The 27,093-nt window shown below is 36.5% G+C and overlaps 1 protein-coding gene and 1 long non-coding RNA gene across 3 annotated transcripts; one reads left to right on the forward strand and one right to left on the reverse strand.

Moving 5' to 3' along the window:
- Window positions 1-348: 348 nt before the first annotated feature.
- On the reverse strand, window positions 349-8,659 carry syt5a (synaptotagmin Va). Of its 2 annotated transcripts, XM_088091164.1 has the most exons (9): window positions 8,506-8,659; window positions 7,323-7,337; window positions 4,358-4,539; window positions 3,413-3,499; window positions 3,013-3,180; window positions 2,041-2,208; window positions 1,820-1,937; window positions 1,461-1,594; window positions 349-1,380 (listed from the first exon to the last, which is right to left on the reverse strand). In XM_088091164.1, the coding sequence occupies exons 1-9, from the start codon at window positions 8,657-8,659 to the stop codon at window positions 1,171-1,173; spliced, it is 1,236 nt and encodes a 411-aa protein (XP_087947290.1). In that variant the 3' UTR covers window positions 349-1,170. The 2 variants fall into 2 exon arrangements, with proteins under 2 accessions (XP_087947290.1, XP_087947291.1); XM_088091165.1 differs by lacking the exon at window positions 7,323-7,337.
- Window positions 8,567-26,995, forward strand: LOC148186549 (uncharacterized). Its single transcript, XR_015779670.1, has 4 exons — window positions 8,567-8,701; window positions 15,144-15,305; window positions 26,154-26,358; window positions 26,597-26,995. It is a non-coding gene; the product is annotated as an uncharacterized LOC148186549 (long non-coding RNA).
- Window positions 26,996-27,093: the final 98 nt, after the last annotated feature.

Here is a 27,093-nt window from a genome sequence, read left to right on the forward strand (position 1 = left end):
TTAAAGGGACAAATGTCAGCAACGATGACAGGGTGAAGGATTAGTTACCCTCCGAAAATTACAGTCAACGGTTGACTTCTTCTGACTGTCACAAACCTCTGATCGTATTAATCTGATCGTATAATCCTGTCTGAAAAACCCTGAATATTTTGATGCTTCAAATTGATTTAAAAAAAAAAAGAAACTGATGCATCTGACTGGTTTTACTGGTGTGTGTGTGTGTGTGTGTGTGTGTGTGTGTGTGTGGGTGTGGGTGTTTGTGCTCGTGTGTGAATGAGGGAGGATATCATGTTCGCACATGAGGGTGTTACAGCATGTGTGTGTGCGAATAGTAAATCCATCCATCCGTTGAGCCATCTGTCATTGTTTGGAGACCCTTTTATTTATTCAGCTATTTATTTACAATCACACGTGTGTGTATCGAAAGTGAAACCTCAAACAGATTTCCTTTTTTTTTTTTTAATGATATACAGCACACACACTTGAAACACACACACATACAAACATGACAGCCCAGCCACAAGAGTAAAATGTTGGCATTGTACATTTCTGCAAAACACGGATATGTTACATTTGTATGTTTTCTAGATATAAAGTATTTCAGACAACAAAAAAGGTTTTTTTTTTTTACATTTCAAGACGTGTTTGTTGCTACCAAACCGGACGTGTTAATCCAAAACATCTTTTCCTTATTGTAACCAAGTGGTTTTGAGCCTAAACATAAACACGTTAACCACAGCGTATTCACAACAGAAAACGTTTCGACGAAAGTTTCAACGGATCCCTGACATATTAACAAATGTAACATATCAGTGGTTTGTAGATACATAAAATGGTTAAACATCAATATCTGCACACACCAGACGCTTCAGACAGCATCTCCACTCATCCAAACACGAGAAGGAGCCACAAAGATCATCAGTAAAAACATGTCACTAAATATAATCCACAGGGAGAGTCAAGTTTCGACTTTCTGGAGTTTACGGGGTCAAAAAGAGGGAACCAAAAGAAGAAAGTACACACTTCATCTCTTCAGCAGCAGCTTAGAGTTACTCAAAAAGAAAGGATGATGTTTTTTATACCATCGTATCAAAATGAGTTTGACAGTGTTACAGTATAACTACGCCGTTACCCCCTCTGTGCAGATGATGCTGTGCTGTGTGAGTGTGTTTAGCGGATGGGGGCCTTCAGAGCGGCGTCCACCTCCTCCTCCGGCAGCAGCGTGTGCCACTGGGCCACTGGACGCCGGGGATTGGCCAGCATGTCTGACCAGTGGCGCAGGCCGACGCCCGAGGCGCCGTAGCCGATCCAGCATTTACCGATGGGGTCGTTGCTGCCCAGTTTGTCGTAGTCGTAGACGGTAATCAGCACCTGCACTTTCTGGACACGCAGAGGACGAGACGCTGTAAGACAAGTCTCTTTTGTATATTTCAATGAGGCCGACAGGTAGAAGTACACACCTGGATCTGAGAGAAGGGGATCTCGAAGCTGAAGCTCTCGTTGAAGTAAGGATTCAGAGTGTTCTGTTTGACGGACGTCTTCTTTTTCTTCAGTCGCTTCCCGTTGTGCTGCAGCACCACCTTAACAAAGGGATCTGAGAGAGAGACACGACATCAGACGGCTGATCAGAAACGCCGCCAAAATACAGATGTGTGCTTGCTGCAGTGCGTCTGTGCAGGCGCAGATTGGGGAGGTTAAATATTTCTAAATGGTAGAAGGGAAACCGCTCATTTCCCGATTTTTGTATTTCTTATTTAAAAAAAAAGGATCTGTGTACAAACAAGGCGTTTGCTCTTTAAGCGTGCATGTGTGCGTTCACCTGACAGTCCTCCGACGTCCATCTTCTTCAGGTTCTTGGCCTCCATGACGTTAACCGTTAGCTTGCCGGCCGTGGGGACGTAGCGGAGGGAAATGCAGATATCACCCAGTTTCTCTTGCTGTCAGAGAAAACATGCAGAGTTGTTTTATTACAGAGTGCGTTCTTTGGTTGCGTAATATTTATTATATTTCAGTGGATGTCAAAAAAAAAAAATCACGTACCTCCTCTTTCTCTCCTCCAACCAGATCCCTCCATTCGTGCAGCGGCTGTCCGAGGTCGATGCTGTTCATGGGGATCTTGATCTCGCCGATGACGTCATGTTTACCGAAACGGTCAAAGTCGAACACCTGCAGCACCAGAGTCTGACCGCCCAGCTCGTTGTAGGGGATCTGGTGAGGGATCGAATCCGAAAAACAAGTTAACCCCTGAAATAACTGTGAGACGCTGTGAAGTTCACGCTGAACAGTTACGGATGATCACGCATTTAAGGATACCAGGGTTCCTAACATTTTAGGGACTGTTCATTATTTATGAGAGGGCAAACAGGGGGAGGCATGTCAAATAATTCTTTTAAACGAGGAAAATATTTTTTTTTAATTTATTTTATTTTGGCTCAGGGAAGGGCGTAAGACTTAATTTTATGTTGCCCCTAACTTTCAAGGATGTCATAGTTTCTTTTTTAAAAATAATTCATTGTTGATTTCTCTTTCTTTTAATTTTTTTGGCAGATTTTCTTTTAAATTTTTGAAGATTTCTAATTTTTTTATTCTCTTTTCAAATTGAAAAAAGGTCATTAAAATGGAGATTGAAACTTTTTTTTCTTTTAAATGTTTGGTGATTTATATTTTTCTTTTAAGATTTTTGGTAAAAATTTAAAGAAAATTTGCCTTCCAAACTTGTAGGCCCACCAAATTAAAAAAAAGCCAAATTTTTTTTAGCCATTTATCATAGTCCAACACTGTAAAAATAGAAATTTCCACTGGATTTTAAAATAACTGACAGTTCTTGAATATGTCATGTGGAAAGAACGTTTCATGCTTTTTCCACAAATCACTCACATAGGCTCAAAGGAAAAAAAAGAGCCACCATACCCTCCTCTGATAAATGAAGAACAGTCCCTTAGTCCTATTTTTGTGACTAATGGTGAAAATATTTCAATGTTTAATGTTCAACACGTCTCCTGCATGGATGACCTTAAAGTTGAAGGTCTCGTTGAAGACGGGACACAGGTTCTTGCGCTGGACTTTGGTCTCAAACTTCTTCTTCTTGTCCGGCAGCATGTAGACTTTGACGTAAGGATCGGATGTCCCTCCCATGTCCATGGCTGGCAGGTCCTGAGCCTGGAGGATGCCGACTATCAGCTGCAGGAGGAAGAGGAGGTGAGTTTAACTGAATCTCGGTTCCCAAATCCTGAAATGAAACTATTATTATCAGAATTAACGGGCATCGTGTTTGCTGCTGCGTCCTGCTGTTTCAGCTCTTTAGTTCCTTTGTTTCGGTGTTTGGCAGGTTGGTGTGTGTGTGTGTGTGTGTGTGTGTGTGTGTGTGTGTGTGTGTGTATTAGTGTGTGTGTGTGTGTATTGGTGTGTGTACCTGGTTATCAGTAAAGTTATAGTCCAGTGAGAACTCCAGTTTGCCGAAATTCTCCTTCTCCTCCTCTTCCTTTCCATCCTCTCCCTCCTGGAAGACACACAGCAGTTAACAGGCAGCTCACACATTGTTTTCCTTCAGTTTACTCAGTCAAACTTTAACCCTTTATGTTTGAAGCTTTTTACATGTTTTTCATTCTTCTTTTTTTAGATAACTGTGTGTGTGTTGATGCATGTGTCCTAAATGTAGTCCAGATTGTGTATTTGAGTGTAATCAGTGAATTTGCAGCTCAGCTCCTACAATAAGTCTAAAATACACTGTGGAAACTAAATAGTTACATTCAGACTGTTCAGGTCCAAAAATGCTCCATTGAAACCCATTCAAACTGACATTTTTGATCCCACAGCCATCAGAGCAGAAAAACAGGACTTGTATTATTTCTGGGTGTCATTCTGGGCTTTTGACTCTGAATTTGTCATTTTGACTATTTTCCACCTGATGAGGTCATTTTGACCATATTTGGCATATGGAGGAAATACATGCTATTTCCACTAGGTGACCTGTCACAGTCAATGTAGCTGCTGATCACTGACATATCCCAGACTGTCAGCAGCTACACTCACACACTGACATATCCCAGACTGTCAGCAGCTACACTCACACACTGACATATCCCAGACTGTCAGCAGCTACACTCACACACTGACATACCCCAGACTGTCAGCAGCTACACTCACACACTGACATATCCCAGACTGTCAGCAGCTACACTCACACACTGACATATCCCAGACTGTCAGCAGCTACACTCACACACTGACATACCCCAGACTGTCAGCAGCTACACTCACACACTGACATATCCCAGACTGTCAGACTTTATAAACTGAGAATCTGTGCTGTCGTAAATATTTGATAAATTTCTTCTTCTGCAGCTGCGTTTCTTACCTTCTTGTCGTCTCCTTCCTCTCCGTCCTTGTCCTTCTTCCTGCGTCCTCGTCCCCCCTTCCTCTCTCGGACCTTTTTGGGCTTCTTGCCCTTGTTGCAGCACTTCTTGTAGATGCAGAATGCCATGCAGGCGATGAGGGCGAGGACCACGACCACGATGGCGCCCACCGCCCACATGGGCACTGCAGAGACGAGGCAGCAGAGTTTAATACTGAGGTGAGGTGTTTTTGGGAAACACTTTCTAAACAGTAGAGGATTCATGTCAAAACCTCTATGATAAGTAAGTCTGAAGTTTTTATGATGATGTTAACATTTGGCTCTACAGATGGCGATGTCGCTCTGATGGTCGGCCACCAGCAGCGGCATCATCAGGCCGTCTGAGGCTTTACCCTGAATGTTTTATAAAAAGTGTGCATATATTATATAATAAATAAATATTTTCCTGAGTGACTCGGGGAAAATGCATGAAGTGTTTGTCCCACATGATGTGTTCAATGACCGTTGGAAATCTGAAATTTAAAGAAATGCTATAATCATTTATTATCTTACAGTTTCTAGCTATGATAAATTGTGTAATTTTGGTGATTTTCATTTTGGTGGGCCTCGGTTTGGAAGGCATATTTTCTTTTATTATATATATATTATAAAAGGAAAATGAGAAAAAAATGTAAAGAATACAAAAAGCCAAAAATATTTTCAGAAAAAAAGTCATTAAGACAATCACCCAAAATTTTACAAGAAAAACAAAAAATCACCAAATATTTTATATGAAAAACGGCTAAACTGTTTTAAAGAAAAACAAATGCCAGGAAGCTTCCCAGAGAAGCATCTCAGGTGTAGCTCAGGTGGTTAGAGCGCTGCCCTGCAGACTATGAGATCGTGAGTTCAAATCCCACCTTCAACAGATGCTTTTTACAAGCAGCTGTCCACACGGCCGAGGGAAAAATAACGCCAAAGAATAGTCTCAGTGTCAGTTGGTTTAGCTCTCAGAGTGTTTCAGGTTGTGAGACTGAACTTTGTCGAACTTTATCTTTATTTTGAAGACGTCATTCAAGACGTACGAATGTCGAAAACAGTGGAAGTGTCAGGAGGTTTAGCTCAGTGGGTTGAATGGCCGGTTGTGGGATTGAGCCATATTTTGGACAGGTGACTTTCAAAGGTTTCTGTCCAAATGTGTCGAAAAGTAAAGGGAACGTCCAAAAAGAGTATGAGTAGCTGCAGCGTGGCTCAGGGGAGATGACAGCGGTTCAAGCCTAACACGTGAAGCAGTTACGTAATAGTACAAAATCCATGGCTGAAATTTAACGGGATAATGCCAGAACCGGCAAAAACTTTACCGATAGAAGACAAGGAGACAAACAAAATACCACTTAAATATTAAAACATGTCAGTACTCTCTAATGGACAAAGTATATACAGTATATAGTACGTTTCTTTACTGATATTCCTTGATTTGAGAGAAGGGAGAGTGAGTGCGACAATGTTACATTTTACTGCAGTGACCGGCAGCTTCATTCCTCTTTATTTTTAATCCTCACCTCGGTGATGATGTAATATTTTTTTACCGGGTTGTCCTCATGTAGCCTTTATAATGTGCATTAAACAACGCGGTGAGTACGCGCGGAGTGAAGTAATAATGATAATAATAATAATAATATTCATAATAAGTATAGGCGAGTCATGATCACAATATTAATACTCAGAGTTTATGGCACATTTTTTAAGATCCACGTTACAAATGGACTGAAGAGGGCAGCAAATAAAGTTTGTAAAAGAAAACACAAATAAAACTATTACAAAAAAAACCCTTTTTGCTGCATAATATCCAATCCGGTGAGGACGTGCTTTTTGTAGTCCTTCATGTGGACATTGTAGTTTCACCACAGCAGACGTACGTCAATAACGTCCTCCGTCGCATCATCACAGAGCGAGAACTGCAGTCGGCTTCTCTAAACACCGCCATCGTCTTTTCCTAATTCCTCCTGAACTGTCCTTCACATCTGTCCTTGACCTCGTGACTTTTTTTTGAAGGTTCAGGAAAAGTGGTTAGGAGAGGAGATTATTTGAACTTTTTGATTGCAGCCATACTCTCATCCTCTACCTTCACTCAACTTCCTGCCTCTCAACTCAACTTCCTGTCTGTCAACGTAACCTTTTGTAACTTGACTAACCTTCCTGTCTCTCAACCCAACTTCCTGTTTCTCACCTCACTTCCTGTCTCACAACCCAACTTCCTGTTTCTCACCTCACTTCCTGTCTTACAACCCAACTTCCTGTTTCTCACCTCACTTCCTGTCTTACAACCCAACTTCACTGACTTTCCTTTCTCTTAACCTTATTTCTTGTCTCTCACTTAACTTCTTGTCTCCTGACTGTCCTTCCTGTCTCTCAACCCAGCATCACGTTTTTGACGTTCCCTTTAGCTCTGTGCTTTGTCTTAAAAAGTCACCTGTCCCAGCTGAGACTCGAACCAGCAACCTCCGACACACTAACCGTCTGAGGTACCCGCTGAGCCAAACCATCCTTCACTTTCCTCGCGTCGACGTTTCCTTTAGCTCTGTGCTTTGGACAGTCTTCAAACGTCACCTGTCCCAGATGAGACTTGAACCAGCAACCTCATGTTTAATGTTTAGACTTCCAAAAATACGATTGAGCTGGCAGAAAAATAATAATTCCTTCCAAGAGGGTCCTCGCACGGTTCATGCTCGGGCCCTAATAATAATAATAATAATGATGATAATAATAATAATAATAATAACGATAATAATAACGATAATGATAATAATAATGATAATAATAATAATAATAATAACAATAATGATAATGATAATGATAATGATAATGATAATGATAATAATAATAATAAATATGATAATAATACACTCTTCGGCATTGAACACACATTTTGCTTTTAAACAGAAATGAATGAAAAGCTGAATGATGACGATGACGATGTAACACTTACACTTGAGTTTATGATCTTGGAGCAGAGCGTTGTGGTCACATGACGACATGAGAGAGGACGAATGAAGAAATGAGAAACATGAGGATTAAAAATGAGATGAAAGATGTCTGGATCAACATCATGAACGATGGCAGATATTTAAGGCTTTTTGTACAAACATTCAGCTCGGTCTCATAAAAATATGAGGTTGTTTATATGTTGCTGGATGTTAACCCTTCGAAACATGAGAAAATGAACAACATGACAAAAAAATGACAAATTGAGAAATTAGCACGAAAACAGAAAAAAATACAAGAAAATTATCTGAATATTAGCAAAACAAAACAAAAAATAAAAACAGAACAAAACAAGCAAAAAACAAAACAAAACATGAAAGTTGAATAAATAATAAATAAATAAATAAATAAATAAATAAATAAATAAATAAATAAATAAATAAATAAATAAATTAAAACAAGGAAGATGAACTGAAAAAAAACAACTGCTTAACAATTATAATAATTCAGTGGAAACAGATATGCAAATGTTGTAATTATAAATATGGTCTGGGGGAAAAAAATACGTTTTTAAAAAATGTTGTTTTTTTTTTAAATTTAATTTTTTAAATTTAATTTTCACATCTGTTCAACGTTAGAGTCCATGTCGTTTGACGTCATGTTGTCCTCCGGTGCCGGCTGGGAAAAGGTCGTGTCCATTTCCTGTATTTCTGTGAAAACTGCGTCGTAAATTTGTCGCCCAGAAAATAAAAAACATCAGGTTTTTATCTTAGACTGAACAAAAGCTGCAGCACATCATACGGCTGCTCTACACCGAACAAATAATTACTTCAATTTGTGACACATAAATGGATTCATATTTTTCAAATCAAGTTATCAAGTTTAATTAAGAAAAGTTGAGAAAACCTTATTCATTTAGGAGTTGGTGAGTGAAGTTTTTATTTTAAGATTAAATTATTTTAAATTCCTTTTTTTTCAGGACAAACTGACCTTAAAATCAGTCGATCTGCACTTTCATTAAACCAACCAGGCTTCATTTTTTGCACATTGTTTAGTAAATTCAAACCAAAGTGAACTGAATTTAAAGTTTTCACAAATGCATCGACAGCAGTGAGTGTGTGCATTGTGTACTTTGTGTGTATTTTACATATATTCATGTGTGTGTGTGTGTGTGTGTGTGTGCTCACTTGGCAGGTGTGTGAGCTCGTTGAAGAACTTGTTCTTCATGCTGGCGAACTGGTGGTTGGAGTGGTGCGAGGGGGGCGGGGCTTCCCTCTCCTTGCCCCCCTCCTCCTCAGCCGCCCTGCGGAGCCGCGCCCCGGCCGTGCTGACCAATCGCATCGCTGCTCTGTCGATAAAACAAACGACGACACACAACAAACGGTCAGTGACGTCCTCATCTTCATAACTGTTCTAAAACCACAAAACGCTGAAAAACCCGTTTTTCCTCTCTTCAGATGTGTCCTTTGTTCAAACTTGATGCTGTCTGACCTTTGACCTGCTTTTAATCTCTTTAATCCTCTGGCTGGCTTCACTCGCTCATCACTCGCTCAGTTTTTAAACGCCTCACACAGAACAACAGATGTAAGATACGAAATTTATGATCTGAAATGTCAAAAGCTGAATCTGAACATGCTTTTATTTATGAAATAACTAAATGAATAAATACATAAATCAGGCTGCTGAAATGAAAGTAGATGTTTCAAAGTAACATAATTAAAGATAATAACATAATTTGAATATATAATTAAAAGGATTCTAAATATAGTTTTAAGACAGTTTTCAGTTTTTTCAGTTTGCAGGACAAGTTGCTCATGATGGTTTTTTTTTGTTTTTGAAAGAAATCAAACCAGTTTTTTTCCGGTTTCATAGATGAAAATGATTGTGAAAGCAGGTTTCTGAAATGTTCGACACACAGTTCGCAGAGTTAATATCAGTTTAACCCTTTAATAAAACAGTGACATTACCCATCAGGTAGGTAGGTAGGTACATGAGGATTCAAAGCTGGATTTAACTTCTGCTAAAGTAATGAAATAAGATGTAAAGCTCAGTTTGTGGTGACAGTGTGTTAAAGGAGCCGAACTCACGCTGACATTTAAACACACATTCACAAGCCCCGCCCACCGCAGACGGCCCTCTGTCGCTGCGATGTAACGAGATTAATTGCCAAAGGTAATCCAAAAATCCCCCGGCTTAAACAAATTAAGGACAGTTTGCCTCTCTGCGTCTCCTCCCATTTCTCCGCCCATCACTGCTCCTCCTCCTCCTCCTCCTCCTCCTCCTCCTGCTCCTCCTCCTCACAGCTGGAGTTCACACAGAGCAGCACACACACATCATATTTCCATAACCAGATGTGATTAAGGTGGCGAGCTGAGTTACATTAACCCTTTTATCTCCCTGAACTGCATAAACAGATTAAACAGGGAGACCTCATGATTGGCTGATTTACTGGTGAGCTTTAACCCTTTGGAACCTGAGCAACTTGGTTTGATTTCTTACAAACAGAGTAAATAAAAAAATGGGAGAAGGAAATGCGCAATTTAACAAGACATGGCCTAAAAATTTAGAAAAAAAACCCAACCTGAAAATAAGCACAAAAAAATGACTTAAAAAAACAAAAAAAAGTATACAAAAAAGTGCTGAAAATGAAAAAAGTGCATGTATACATTGTTTTTTTAACTTAACTTAAACTCAACTTAACAAAAAAATCCCCCCAAATCAGCAAGAAATTAGTAAAAATTCACAAGAAAATTGTATCATCCTCATGTTGTATTAACCCTTTGAAATTTGGGTCGACATTAGTTTTCTTGTGCTGCGTTCAGATGCCTTGAACAAGCTCATTAACCCTTTGAACCCTGAGCAAATTGCTTTTTCAAATATGTGCAGAAAAAATGTAATTTTTTATTTATTTTTTTTACTAATTTCTTGCTTATTTTGGGGGTAATTTCTTGATGAGTTGCTACATCTAGTATGAAATAAAACTAAACACAATTTGATGAATTTAAAAAAAAAAAAGCTGATTGGATCTCAATCCTATCTGTGTTATATGAAAGTGTATTTGATAAAATCAGTATAATCCTAAAAGCACCTGAATCTGAAGTCTGAATGTTGCATAATGACAGTTTAGCTCGAGTTCAGAACACCCCGAAATCAGGACGACGGCCGCAGCCGTTATCTGGGTCGCAGCAGGTTTAGGCTGGACCGCTGCCAAAATCTGACATCAGGGATTCAGAAACCTCCACAGGTTGATGGAGGAGCTCGTCTCTGTCTGCATATTTCAGGGGGTGAAATCATGCAGCTGATCACAGAAAACTCAAAACGTAAATGCATTGCTTTTGATTTGAGGATTGGGATTTATGCCCTCCCCCCCAAAAAAAATGTTAAAGATCCTGTTTAAAAGTAAAGATTCCTGAACATGTTTTTGAAGACACAGTGACCAACTTGACAAGAAATGTGCCACAAATTGCAAGACATCAGAATAAAAGATGACACTAAAATTACCTAATAATTTGGGGTTTTTTTTTAAAGAGGAAAGGATTGTCAGAAAATGATCCAAATTTCCAAGTCTAGTCTATTTATTATTATAATTACATTAAAAAATATATATATTTTAAATTTTTTTTATGTAGTTGGAGCTGTGTCGAGGGGTAAAAGGACTGCTCCACAAACAATAACAGAAAACAGAAATAAGAAGGATTTCTATGAACAAGTGATGAACAACAGATGCCAGCAACAAATAGATCTATAGTGTTTATATATATAGTGTGATAGAAGTGTTGTCAACAGAGACGCGGTTTGTCAAAATGTGACAGCAGCTTTTTAACACACTGCAGGGCAGAACAATGTCTGACATATTTAACAAAACTCACATGGTGAACAATAAAACGTCAGTCAGAAAACGCTGTCAGTGTAACGGGACAAAAGCTTCTCACAGATGTTTGAGGGCGTGAACGGACAAAAGAAAGCTTTCAAACAACAGAAAAATGACATTTTATTCCAATTTTAAAGCAAAGGAGTAATGAGCGGGTGGTAATTTACTGGACAAAGCTAAAGAAACGTGTGAGTGCTTCACAGAATATCACTTAGGATCACTTTTGTTAGGAAGACAAAATATATAAAATATTTTTCTGTGGAGGAAGATTATTTTTTACATTTTTATTATGCACGTCAAGAAAAAAGTCGATTTTTTAAAATTATTTGTTAATTATTCTATTTAAAAATCAAGATAAAACAAGCAATTAATAAAATAATTGACAACAAACCAAATACCTAATCACCAACCAACACACCAATACGCCGTCTCAGAAACATCATCCGTCTAAACTACACAAAAAACTGAAAAAAACTATTATACACAACAAAAACCTCAAATTACGTCATGTACGTGTAAATAAGAATTTTCTGTTAAAAACCTACTTTTTCTTCGACTGAGCTTTTATTATGTTGGAGATTATTGTTAATTTAAGTCTTTCAAAGAGATAATGCTAATTTCATCCCTGTTCATAACTTAAAGAAATAGTTTGACATTTTTATGCATTTATCTGCTTTTTTGTCAGGAGTTAGCCCCTCCATTTTTGGTAAAAAATAAAATTTTAAATATATAGTAAGAAAAAAATAGTACTCTGGACATTTTCCCCTATAATAATAATAATAAAAAAGATCATTTTCTTTAAAAAACTGGCAATTTTCTGTAAAAATAATTTCAAATATATAGTAAGAATAAATAGTTATCTGGAGATTTTTCCCTATAATTTTTTAATGTTCTCCTTTTAAAAATAATAATTTTCAGATCATTTTCTTGTCACCTTTTACTAATTTCTTACATTTTGCAAGACACTTCTTGCCAAGTTGCATTTTCCCTCATGTTTTCCAGAGAAAGCAAATCAACTTGCTTCGGTTTCAAGGGTGAGTTAGCTTGTTAAAGGAACCTGAACGCAGCACAAGAAACTTGATGCAGGCTTCAAAGGGTTAAATCTAGGACAGGATCACTGCAGTTAAGATATGGACGTCCTGCTGTTTTGCTGTAGATCTGTAGCTTTGTACTCAAAGCCAAAAGTACAAAAAAAAAACCCCAAAAAAAACAAAACAAAACAAAAGCTTTTTGCAGCAGCCTGTGCACGGTGCGAACAGACACCCGGTGTTGATTCAAGCTCGTCCTCCAAACATCAATCTGCAGAATTTAAAGGCTGAAATACTCGGATACAACGTTACAACCTTCATATGGCTGTAAAGGTAAACATCATTGTATGGATGCATTGCGAGTGTGTGCACGTGAACACAGACTGTAAATAGATGTGCATTAGCCTCCTCTAATCCACTTAAATTAATCTTTGCCAGTTTTAGAAAACATCCTCCACTTTGTGTAAAATCAAACGTTTCTCTCATTAAGAAACTTTCATGACATCAGAATAAAGAGAATGACATAAAATACAGTTAAAGTTTAAAATAAAATAAAACCAGTGTTAACCGTCTGACCCATTTAAGGTGATTTTAATCCATTTGACAACAGCAATGATATACATGGAAAAAAATAAGGGAAATAAACTGCAGTTGAAATTAGTCGCTAATAGAAAAGAAAACATAAAAAGAAAAAGAAACATAATTGTTTCATGATGAAGTCATTTTCAAGGAAAAGCACCAAATATTTGTTGTTTATATCTTTTTTAAATTCAACAGTTTTAATGTTTTTTTATATTTCCATTTATTCTAATTTGAATTAGGTGAAGTTTTTTGACTGCCTGGATCTAATCCCTTTTAAACACAAACTATATTTTGACTACGGTGACAAATGAACTAACGACTCTAAAACAGTCGCCATTACAAAGTAAAAGCGGTACATAACTCACCTTATTTAGTGTCCGTCCCTCTTGGTTCTTTGGTCTTTTTATATTTTTTTCTGCATCCAAACGTACTTCAGACAAATCCACCACCGACTGATGAGAAACGCTGCACGCAGCTCTCTCCTCCCTCTGTGTTAATCTCCATAATATCCCTCACTGCCAACGACGTCCTGTCCACCCACACCGAAAAACAGCTTCAACCAGCAGATCAACTGACACTGTAACTTTAAGCGTTTTTATTTTCAAAAATCAGAAAGCATTTTAAATAATAATACTAATAATAATGATGGTAATGACAATAATAATAATAATAAAATGTGTGCCAATCTGATAAATAACTGAAATAAATACAAATCCCAGATGTGTGTTTACAAAGGTGAAAATATTTTACCTCCCACTGGAGATTTTTTTTTTCAACTAAAACTTAGTTTTCATTTTCAGCAGCAAGGGTCCAAAAGATAAATGTTAAGCTATTTCACAATAAAGCAGCTCTCTCACCTGCCTGACACTCACAGTCTGCTGATACGAGGGACAAACGTTCATTTGATCTATTTCTTAAAAAGGGATTAATCAGACTATGCAGTGATTGGAATGATTTTAAACCCCAAAATAAGCAAAATGCATATTAATTATATAAGATATATTTATTTATGTTGTCAGCTATACTAACATTGACTCATTTCTTTGACATACTATACTATGACTTTTTATTTATTTATTGACATAATGTACTAAACATTTTTAATTTCGTTTAATCAACTATTAATTAATTTCTTTACTGTACTGCAAATTTTTATTAATGTATTGACAAAATTTACTATGACTTTTTAGTAATTCATTGACATAATGTACTATGACTTTTATGATTTTTTTAACACACTAAACTTTGACTTTTATGTAACATTTTGGTTGACATATTATATTAAAACATATCAATGGAATATTTTGAAGAACTATAGTATGACTTTTTTTTATCTACATTTTCTGACCTAGGACACCGTGACTATTTGATTACAATTTTTATACACTATACAATTATTTTTTTGATTAAAAAAAAAAAAAAAAAATTGTTTGCATTCTATACTATGACTTTTTTGTTAGGTTTTTACCATACTTACATACTATGAATTTGGTGCAATAATTGACGACATTCTGTACTTTGACTTTTTGGTGACATCACTGACAACAAACTAAACAATTACATTTTGTGAGATTCTTTAAAAATCTTCTATTAAATTACATTTTGTAGGATCTTCCGGGAAATACTGCAGTTTTTTGTGAGATTTTTCTATACTACTATATCGACTGTATTAGGACGTTTTTGTCAGTTTTTTGACAAAATTATATATACTATGATGTCTTGGTGGGATGTTTGGGGACACACCATAGTGAGACTTTCTGGTGAAATCTTTTATGACGTACTGTGATGTTTTGCAGAAATTGTGGCATTTTGGTGAGATTCTTGATGACAAACTATACAACGGTGTTGATGAGACTTTTGACAACAGTCTAAACTGCAAAGTTTTTGTAAGTTTTTTGACAACTTACTATACTATGACTTTGTTGGTGAGATTTTTGAGGACTTACTGAACTAGACAGTTTTGCAAGATCTTTGACGACAGCATAGTGCGACCGTTTCGGTGAGATTTGCGACAGCAGAAGATACTTTGACGTGTTCTAAGTTATTTGTCAACATACCATCTTATAATGTTTTGGTGAGATGTTTGAGGACATACTGCAGGTTGATGTTTTAGATGTTTTTTGGTGACATACTAAACTTTGACAATTTTGCAAGATTTTTGACACACTATTCTGTGACTTTTTTTGACACTTTTGAAAACACAATATACTCACTATATTCACATTTTTGTTTATTTTTTAACATGCTATTGCATTAAATTTTCATGTGAATGGTTTTAAATGTTAGACCGCTTATTTTTTCATTGTTCTGACCCACCTCTCACACATTGGTGACTCTGTTGCAGCTTCTTCTCTGGTTGTGTTGGAGGAGTTGAGAGCAGTGGGAGCTGAATCAGGTCAGGCGTGTGACCTTCTTCGAAAGTCGCTCTGCGACCTTCGTGGTGAGCCCGCCTCTCCTCAGACGACCTGACAACAGCCTCTGGTTTTCTTTCGTTCTTTTTAAACAGGTACACATCCGTGCATCCATACATGCTTCTCATTAGTTTACTATAAGAGATAACATTTTGTGTTGATTTACTTGTGCTTTTCTTAATTAATCATTGTTTTTGACAGCCACCTCTATTATCTATCTCTTAATTGAAAACTTTTTTTGACATACTGTACTATTGCTGATAGTGGGATTTTTTAAAGAAATACTATGCTCTGCTGTTGCGAGGTTTTGACCACATATCAACTCTACTGTGATGTTTTGGGGAGATATTTGACAAAATATTTTTTCACAACATACTTTACTATGATGTTTGGATCGATTTTTTAAAACGTACTGTACAAAAATTTTTGTTGAGTTTTGGTGTGTTTTGGTGCGATTTTTGACGACACGTTATACTAGGGCTGGATTATTAATATCAGGATTAATTGAACATTTTACCTTGATTACGGTTAATGAACGATTATTTTTCTCTTTTTTTGGTATAAAAATGAAAAGCTCCATCTTAAACAAACTTCAGGTAAATTTAAGCACATTGTGCTGATAAAAGGCCAACCTCTCCTGACTGCAGGACTCTGATGTCTGAACTTCTGCTGGGTGCTATCAGTCGTTTTTCTTGGGAAAATAAGTTTTGAGTAGGCCTACTTTTTCTATAGCTGTCAACGGCCTGCCAACATTTCCAGCTAGAGAAAAGGTAACAATAAGGCAAATGTGCCCCAAAATCACTACAACTGCCCTTGGTAATAATAATGAGAGGTTAGCACAAACAGTTGAATGAGACACACTCAGCTGTTTTCTAGAGTCAAAGTCGTAGTACAATACTATAGTATGGCAAAAATGTGAAGAAATGACATTTTCTAAAAACTGCTAAAAACAGCTGAAAACCACATCAAATAGCGCATTTAGAATTGCCATAGCAAAAATGTCTGCAAAAGCCACCAAAAACACCAAATTATGGCATGTCCAAAAAATGACCCAAAAGTCAAAAAGGCAAAAAGGCAAAAATGTCAAAAAATGACATTTTCCAAAAACTGCAGAAAACAGCTGAAAACAACATTAAATAGCTTACTGAGACACGCTATAGCAAAAATTTCTGCAAAAGCCGCCAGAAACACCAAATTATGGGATGTCCAATAAATGACCCCAAAGGCAATACTATAGTATGGCAAAAATATGAAAAAAGGATCTGTCTCAAAAAATGCTGAAAACATCCGAAAACCACATGAAATAGCTTACTGAGACACGTAATAGCAAAAATTTCTGCAAAAGCTGCCAACATCACCAAATAATGGCATGTCCAAAAAATGACCCAAAAGGCAATACTATTGTGTGGCACAAATGTGAAAAATGACAATTTCTAAAAACTGCTGAAAACATCTGAAAACCACATTAAGTAGCGCACTGTGACACGCAATAGCAAAAATTTCTGCAAAAGCTGCCAAAAGCACCAAACTGTGGCATGTTCAAAAAAATGACCCAAAAGGCAATACTATAGTATGGCAAAAATGTCAAAAAATGACATTTTCCAAAAACTGCTGAAAACAGCTGAAAACCACATCAAATAGCTTACTGAGACACGCCATACCATTTTTTAGGCAAAAACCGCCACAAACACCAAATTATGGGATGTCCAAAAAATGGCCCCAAAGGCAATACTATAGTATGGCAAGAATGTGAAAAAATGACATTTTCTAAAAACTGCTTAAAACTGCCGAAAACATCTGAAAACCACATTAAGTAGCACACTCAGACACGCAATCGCAAAAATTTCTGCAAAAGCCGCCAAAAACACCAAATTGTGGCATGTCCAAAAAATGACCCAAAAGGCAATACTATAGTATGGCAAAAATGTGAAAAAATGACATTTTCCAAAAACTGCTGAAAACAGCCGAAAAAGACATCAAATAGCATACTGAGACACGCCATAGCAAAAATATCTGCAAAAGCCGCCAAAAAACATCAAATTATGGGATGTCCAATAAATGACCCAGAAGCAATACTATAGTATGGCGAAATTGTTAAAAAAATTATCTGTCTCAAAAACTGCTGAAAACATCTGAAAACCACATCAAATAGCATAGTGAGACACGCAATCACAAACATTTCTACAAAAGCTGCCAAAATCACCAAATAATGGCATGTCCAAAAAATGACCCAAAAGGCAATGCTGTAGTATGGCAAGAATGTGAAAAAATGACATTTTCTAAAAACTGCTGAAAATTGCTAAAAACAGCTGAAAACCACATTACATAGCATATTAAGACACGCAATCACAAACATTTCTGCAAAAGCTGCCAAAATCACCAAATAATGGCATGTCCAAAAAATGACCCAAAAGGCAATGCTATAGTATGGCAAAAATGTCAAAAAATGACATTTTCTAAAAACTGCTGAAAACAGCTGAAAACCACATAAAATAGCGTACTGAAACACGCCATAGCAAAATTTTCTGCAAAAGCTGCCAAAAACACCATATTATGGCATGTCCAAAAAATGACCCAAAAGGCAATACTATAGTATGGCAAAAATGTCAAAAAATGACATTTTCTAAAAACTGCTGAAAACCACATGAATTAGCATACTTAGACACGCCATACCAATTTTTAGGCAAAAACTGCCACAAACACCAAATTATGGGATGTCCAAAAAATGGCCCCAAAGGCAATACTATAGTATGGCAAAAATATGAAAAAATGACATTTTCTAAAAACTGCTTAAAACTGCCGAAAACATCTGAAAACCACATTAAGTAGCACACTCAGACACGCAATCGCAAAAATTTCTGCAAAAGCCGCCGAAAATACCAAATTGTGGCATGTCCAAAAAATGACCCAAAAGGCAATACTATAGTATGGCAAAAATGTGAAAAAATGACATTTTCCAAAAACTGCTGAAAACAGCCGAAAAAGACATCAAATAGCATACTGAGACACGCCATAGCAAAAATATCTGCAAAAGCCGCCAAAAAACATCAAATTATGAGATGTCCAATAAATGACCCAGAAGCAATACTATAGTATGGCGAAATTGTTAAAAAAATTATCTGTCTCAAAAACTGCTGAAAACATCTGAAAACCACATCAAATAGCATAGTGAGAAACGCAATCACAAAAATTTCTGCAAAAGCTGCCAAAATCACCAAATAATGGCATGCCCCAAAAACGACCCAAAAGGCAATGCTATAGTATGGCAAGAATGTCAAAAAATGACATTTTCTAAAAACTGCTCAAAACAGCTGAAAACCACATAAAATAGCGCACTGAAACAAGCCATAGCAAAAGTTTCTGCAAAGGCTGCCAGAAACACCAAATTATGGGATGTCCAATAAATGACCCCAAAGGCAATACTATAGTATGGCAAAAATATGAAAAAAGGATCTGTCTCAAAAAATGCTGAAAACATCCGAAAACCACATGAAATAGCTTACTGAGACACGTAATAGCAAAAATTTCTGCAAAAGCTGCCAACATCACCAAATAATGGCATGTCCAAAAAATGACCCAAAAGGCAATACTATTGTGTGGCACAAATGTGAAAAATGACAATTTCTAAAAACTGCTGAAAACATCTGAAAACCACATTAAGTAGCGCACTGAGACACGCAATAGCAAAAATTTCTGCAAAAGCCGCCAAAAGCACCAAACTGTGGCATGTTCAAAAAAATGACCCAAAAGGCAATACTATAGTATGGCAAAAATGTCAAAAAATGACATTTTCCAAAAACTGCTGAAAACAGCTGAAAACCACATCAAATAGCTTACTGAGACACGCCATACCATTTTTTAGGCAAAAACCGCCACAAACACCAAATTATGGGATGTCCAAAAAATGGCCCCAAAGGCAATACTATAGTATGGCAAGAATGTGAAAAAATGACATTTTCTAAAAACTGCTTAAAACTGCCGAAAACATCTGAAAACCACATTAAGTAGCACACTCAGACACGCAATCGCAAAAATTTCTGCAAAAGCCGCCAAAAACACCAAATTGTGGCATGTCCAAAAAATGACCCAAAAGGCAATACTATAGTATGGCAAAAATGTGAAAAAATGACATTTTCCAAAAACTGCTGAAAACAGCCGAAAAAGACATCAAATAGCATACTGAGACACGCCATAGCAAAAATATCTGCAAAAGCCGCCAAAAAACATCAAATTATGGGATGTCCAATAAATGACCCAGAAGCAATACTATAGTATGGCGAAATTGTTAAAAAAATTAGCTGTCTCAAAAACTGCTGAAAACATCTGAAAACCACATCAAATAGCATAGTGAGACACGCAATCACAAACATTTCTACAAAAGCTGCCAAAATCACCAAATAATGGCATGTCCAAAAAATGACCCAAAAGGCAATGCTGTAGTATGGCAAGAATGTGAAAAAATGACATTTTCTAAAAACTGCTGAAAATTGCTAAAAACAGCTGAAAACCACATTACATAGCATATTAAGACACGCAATCACAAACATTTCTGCAAAAGCTGCCAAAATCACCAAATAATGGCATGTCCAAAAAATGACCCAAAAGGCAATGCTATAGTATGGCAAAAATGTCAAAAATGACATTTTCTAAAAACTGCTGAAAACAGCTGAAAACCACATAAAATAGCGTACTGAAACACGCCATAGCAAAATTTTCTGCAAAAGCTGCCAAAAACACCATATTATGGCATGTCCAAAAAATGACCCAAAAGGCAATACTATAGTATGGCAAAAATGTCAAAAAATGACATTTTCTAAAAACTGCTGAAAACCACATGAATTAGCATACTTAGACACGCCATACCAATTTTTAGGCAAAAACTGCCACAAACACCAAATTATGGGATGTCCAAAAAATGGCCCCAAAGGCAATACTATAGTATGGCAAAAATATGAAAAAATGACATTTTCTAAAAACTGCTTAAAACTGCCGAAAACATCTGAAAACCACATTAAGTAGCACACTCAGACACGCAATCGCAAAAATTTCTGCAAAAGCCACTAAAATACCAAATTGTGGCATGTCCAAAAATGACCCAAAAGGCAATACTATAGTATGGCAAAATGTGAAAAATGACATTTTCCAAAAACTGCTGAAAACAGCCGAAAAAGACATCAAATAGCATACTGAGACACGCCATAGCAAAAATATCTGCAAAAGCCGCCAAAAAACATCAAATTATGGGATGTCCAATAAATGACCCAGAAGCAATACTATAGTATGGCGAAATTGTTAAAAAAATTATCTGTCTCAAAAACTGCTGAAAACATCTGAAAACCACATCAAATAGCATAGTGAGAAACGCAATCACAAAAATTTCTGCAAAAGCTGCCAAAATCACCAAATAATGGCATGCCCCAAAAATGACCCAAAAGGCAATGCTATAGTATGGCAAGAATGTCAAAAAATGACATTTTCCAAAAACTGCTAAAAACAGCTGAAAACCACATAAATTAGCATACTTAGACACGCCATACGAATTTTTTAGGCAAAAAACCGCCACAAACACCAAATTATGGGATGTCCAAAAAATGGCCCAAAAGGGAAAACTATAGTATGGCAAAAATGTTAAAAAATTACCTGTCTCAAAAACTGCTGAAAACATCTGAAAACCACATTAAGTAGTGCACTCAGACACGCAATTGCAAAAATTTCTGAAAAAGCCGCCAAAAACACCAAATTGTGGCATGTCCAAAAAATGACCCAAAAGGCAATGCTATAGTATGGCAAAAATGTGAAAAAATGACATTTTCTAAAACTGCTGAAAACAGCCGAAAAAGACATCAAATAGCGTACTGAAGCACGCCATAGCAAAAATATCTGCAAAAGCCGCCAAAAAACATCAAATTATGGGATGTCCAATAAATGACCCAGAAGCAATACTATAGTATGGCGAAATTGTTAAAAAAATTATCTGTCTCAAAAACTGCTGAAAACATCTGAAAACCACATCAAATAGCATAGTGAGACACACAATCACAAACATTTCTGCAAAAGCTGCCAAAATCACCAAATAATGGCATGTTCAAAAAATGACCGAAAAGGCAATACTATAGTATGGCAAGAATGTGAAAAAAATGACATTTTCTAAAAACTGCTGAAAATTGCTAAAAACAGCTGAAAACCACATTACATAGCATATTGAGACACGCAATAGCAAACATTTCTACAAGAGCCACCAAAAACACCAAATTATGGCATGTCCAAAAAATGACCCAAAAGGCAATGCTATAGTATGGCAAAAATGTCAAAAAATGACATTTTCTAAAAACTGCTGAAAACAGCTGAAAACCACATGAAATAGCGCACTGAAACAAGCCATAGCAAACATTTCTGCAAAAGCCACCAACATCACCAAATAATGGCATGTCCAAAAAATGACCCAAAAGGCAATGCTATAGTATGGCAAAAATGTCAAAAAATGACATTTTCTAAAAACTGCTGAAAACAGCTGAAAACCACATAAAATAGCGTACTGAAACACGCCATAGCAAAATCTTCTGCAAAAGCTGCCAAAAACACCATATTATGGCATGGCCAAAAAATGACCCAAAAGGCAATACTATAGTATGGCAAAAATGTCAAAAAATGACATTTTCCAAAAACTGCTGAAAACAGCTGAAAACCACATCAAATAGCTTACTGAGACACGCCATACCATTTTTTAGGCAAAAACCGCCATAAACACCAAATTATGGGATGTCCAAAAAATGGCCCCAAAGGCAATACTATAGTATGGCAAGAATGTGAAAAAATGACATTTTCTAAAAACTGCTTAAAACTGCCGAAAACATCTGAAAACCACATTAAGTAGCACACTCAGACACGCAATCACAAAAATTTCTGCAAAAGCCGCCAAAAACACCAAATTGTGGCATGTCCAAAAAATGACCCAAAAGGCAATACTATAGTATGGCAAAAATGTGAAAAAATGACATTTTCCAAAAACTGCTGAAAACAGCCGAAAAAGACATCAAATAGCATACTGAGACACGCCATAGCAAAAATATCTGCAAAAGCCGCCAAAAAACATCAAATTATGGGATGTCCAATAAATGACCCAGAAGCAATACTATAGTATGGCGAAATTGTTAAAAAAATTATCTGTCTCAAAAACTGCTGAAAACATCTGAAAACCACATCAAATAGCATAGTGAGACACGCAATCACAAACATTTCTGCAAAAGCTGCCAAAATCACCAAATAATGGCATGTCCAAAAAATGACCCAAAAGGCAATGCTGTAGTATGGCAAGAATTTGAAAAAATGACATTTTCTAAAAACTGCTGAAAATTGCTAAAAACAGCTGAAAACCACATTACATAGCATATTGAGACACGCAATAGCAAAAATTTCTACAAGAGCCACCAAAAACACCAAATTATGGCATGTCCAAAAAATGACCCAAAAGGCAATGCTATAGTATGGCAAAATTTCAAAAAATGACATTTTCTAAAAATTGCTGAAAACATCTGAAAACCACATGAAATAGCGCACTGAAACAAGCCATAGCAAAAGTTTCTGCAAAGGCTTCCAAAAAACACCAAATTATGGCATGTCCAAAAAATGACCCAAAAGGCAATGCTATAGTATGGCAAAAGTGTCAAAAAATGACCTATTCTAAAAACTGCTAAAAACAGCTGAAAACCACATAAAATAGCGTACTGAAACACGCCATAGCAAAATTTTCTGCAAAAGGTGCCAAAAACACCATATTATGGCATGTCCAAAAAATGACCCAAAAGGCAATACTATAGTATGGCAAAAATGTCAAAAAATGACATTTTCCAAAAACTGCTGAAAACAGCTGAAAACCACATCAAATAGCTTACTGAGACACGCCATAGCAAACATTTCTGCAAAAGCCGCCAACATCACCAAATAATGGCATGTCCAAAAAATGACCCAAAAGGCAATGCTATAGTATGGCAAAAATGTCAAAAAATGACATTTTCTAAAAACTGCTAAAAACAGCTGAAAACCACATGAAATAGTGCACTCAGACTTGCCACAACAAAAATTTCTTCAACAGCCACCATAAACACCAAATTATGGCATGTCCAAAAAATGACCCAAAAGGCAATACTATAGTATGGCAAAAATGTCAAAAAATGATATTTTCTAAAAACTGTTGAAAACAGCTGAAAACCACATTAAATAGCGTACTGAAACACGCCATAGCAAAATCTTCTGCAAAAGCTGCCAAAAACACCATATTATGGCATGTTCAAAAAATGACCCAAAAGGCAATACTATAGTATGGCAAAAATGTCAAAAAATGACATTTTCTAAAAATTGCTGAAAACATCTGAAAACCACATGAAATAGCGCACTGAAACAAGCCATAGCAAACATTTCTGCAAAGGCTGCCAAAAAACACCAAATTATGGCATGTCCAAAAAATGACCCAAAAGGCAATGCTATAGTATGGCAAAAATGTCAAAAAATGACATTTTCTAAAAACTGCTAAAAACAGCTGAAAACCACATAAAATAGCGTACTGAAACACGCCATAGCAAAATTTTCTGCAAAAGCTGCCAAAAACACCATATTATGGCATGGCCAAAAAATGACCCAAAAGGCAATGCTATAGTATGGCAAAAATGTCAAAAAATGACATTTTCTAAAAACTGCTGAAAACAGCTGAAAACCACATGAATTAGCATACTTAGACACGCCATACCATTTTTTAGGCAAAAACCACCACAAACACCAAATTATGGGATGTCCAAAAAATGGCCCCAAAGGCAATACTATAGTATGGCAAGAATGTGAAAAAATGACATTTTCTAAAAACTGCTTAAAACTGCCGAAAACATCTGAAAACCACATTAAGTAGCACACTCAGACACGCAATCACAAAAATTTCTGCAAAAGCCGCCAAAAACACCAAATTGTGGCATGTCCAAAAAATGACCCAAAAGGCAATACTATAGTATGGCAAAAATGTGAAAAAATGACATTTTCCAAAAACTGCTGAAAACAGCCGAAAAAGACATCAAATAGCATACTGAGACATGCCATAGCAAAAATATCTGCAAAAGCCGCCAAAAAACATCAAATTATGGGATGTCCAATAAATGACCCAAAAGGCAATACTATAGTATGGCGAAATTGGTAAAAAAAATTATCTGTCTCAAAAACTGCTGAAAACATCTGAAAACCACATCAAATAGCATCGTGAGACACGCAATCACAAACATTTCTGCAAAAGCTGCCAAAATCACCAAATAATGGCATGTCCAAAAAATGACCCAAAAGGCAATGCTGTAGTATGGCAAGAATGTGAAAAAATGACATTTTCTAAAAACTGCTGAAAATTGCTAAAAACAGCTGAAAACCACATTACATAGCATATTGAGACACGCAATAGCAAAAATTTCTACAAGAGCCACCAAAAACACCAAATTATGGCATGTCCAAAAAATGACCCAAAAGGCAATGCTATAGTATGGCAAAAATGTCAAAAAATGACATTTTCTAAAAATTGCTGAAAACATCTGAAAACCACATGAAATAGCGCACTGAAACAAGCCATAGCCAAAGTTTCTGCAAAGGCTTCCAAAAAACACCAAATTATGGCATGTCCAAAAAATGACCCAAAAGGCAATGCTATAGTATGGCAAAAGTGTCAAAAAATGACCTATTCTAAAAACTGCTAAAAACAGCTGAAAACCACATAAAATAGCGTACTGAAACACGCCATAGCAAAATTTTCTGCAAAAGGTGCCAAAAACACCATATTATGGCATGTCCAAAAAATGACCCAAAAGGCAATGCTATAGTATGGCAAAAATGTCAAAAAATGACATTTTCCAAAAACTGCTGAAAACAGCTGAAAACCACATCAAATAGCTTACTGAGACACGCCATAGCAAACATTTCTGCAAAAGCCGCCAACATCACCAAATAATGGCATGTCCAAAAAATGACCCAAAAGGCAATGCTATAGTATGGCAAAAATGTCAAAAAATGACCTTTTCTAAAAACTGCTAAAAACAGCTGAAAACCACATAAAATAGTGCACTCAGACTTGCCACAACAAAAATTTCTTCAACAGCCACCATAAACACCAAATTATGGCATGTCCAAAAAATGACCCAAAAGGCAATACTATAGTATGGCAAAAATGTCAAAAAATGATATTTTCTAAAAACTGTTGAAAACAGCTGAAAACCACATTAAATAGCGTACTGAAACACGCCATAGCAAAATCTTCTGCAAAAGCTGCCAAAAACACCATATTATGGCATGTTCAAAAAATGACCCAAAAGGCAATACTATAGTATGGCAAAAATGTCAAAAAATGACAATTTCTAAAAACTGCTGAAAACAGCCAAAAGCGACGTGAAATAGCAGACTGAGGAACGCCACAGCAAAAATTTCTGCCAAAGCTGCCAAAAACACCAAATTATGGCATGTCCAAAAAATGACCCAAAAGGCAATACTATAGTATCCTCTTTAGACCCGGCAATTCATTTTTTCCTCTGTGGGGGACATGAGTCAGAGACCTATAAGTCAAGCACAATTTATATAATCCATCTGAATGCCACTATCTCTTTAAGAGGAGACAATGGGCTCTCATTTGATGGCTCAGTTGTGGGGGAGGGGCCAACACAACAAAAGCATTTTCTCTTCAAAATGGTGGGAATTTCAACTTCTACATTTTATGGCAACAAGAGAGGTCAGTCATCATTTTTTTCCCAGATATCATGTTTCTTTCCAAAGATCAAGTGGTTTCTTTAGAATAAAAGCATCGGCTTCCATTTAGTACGATTTTTTTAAAAGTCACAGTAATTTTAACCCTTTCAAAACACAACTTTTATTCAATGTCCTTTGTAGTAGACATCAGGACTTACTCACCTCTATTTGTTATACACCAGGAAGCAGAGGGCTAAGTGAGGCAGAAAGGATTTCGCTAAAAATTATGGAAGGAGATTCTGAAGGAGAGCTGTCTGAAGATGAGGTGGAGGAGGGCCAGAGAGAGGAGGAAGATGAAAGTTCAGAGGAGGATGCTGCAACTGCTGAGGAAGCTGAGCCAGGGAAAAGCGATGATACACACCGTGTGTTATGGATCAAGAGCAATGGGTAAGATAGGGTTTTGAAGTTTATTGCTATGGAAAAGAGAAGGGAAAAGAAACTGCAAAGAGTTTATTTGTTGTAAATTTAAGTACTGAAACATTTTTCAGTGTTCTGCTAAGTTTAAAAATGTTTTCAAATGTTTATTGTTGTTGTATTGTTGTACATTGTTGCCCTTATTGTCTGGGCCCGTAAAGTTTGATTTGTTGTGTTGTCTTTCCTGTTTGTCTTTTATTTTGTTTCCCAGTGTGGTATTGATCCTCGCCTGTTTTTGACCTGCCTGTTGTTGATCTGGCCAGTTAATCCTCTGTTCTGCTCTGTGGGTCCAGTCCGCCTGACTCTGACATTGATTGCTGGCTGGCATCTTTTAATCTTTCACCTTTTCACATTGACAAATTGCATTAATATAGTTAAAATTGAAATGTGCCGATGTTTTAACTCCTAAACAGAAGTGTTTTCTTCATGTAACTGTCTTCATTTACTTTAATGTTCATGAAATGGAAAGAACTTTAAAAGAAATCCACTCAAAAATGAATTTACTGTTGTAAAAATTACATCATTACATGTTGTATGAAGCAAGTCCCATATCCTCTACAAGGGACAATCCTTAGAAAAAATAATAAAAAACTTTTTTGAAAAAAAAAAATGTTGCAAAATGTTTCTTTCAACGACAATGCTTAAATTATCACGAAAAAAAAAAAAAAGTAAAACCACAGCCGCCAAAAACACCATATTATGGCATGT

This window comes from Plectropomus leopardus, chromosome 18 (genome assembly GCF_026936395.1).
Source record: "Plectropomus leopardus strain MGB_pleo_1.0 chromosome 18, ASM2693639v1, whole genome shotgun sequence".
Lineage (NCBI taxonomy): Eukaryota > Metazoa > Chordata > Actinopteri > Perciformes > Serranidae > Plectropomus > Plectropomus leopardus.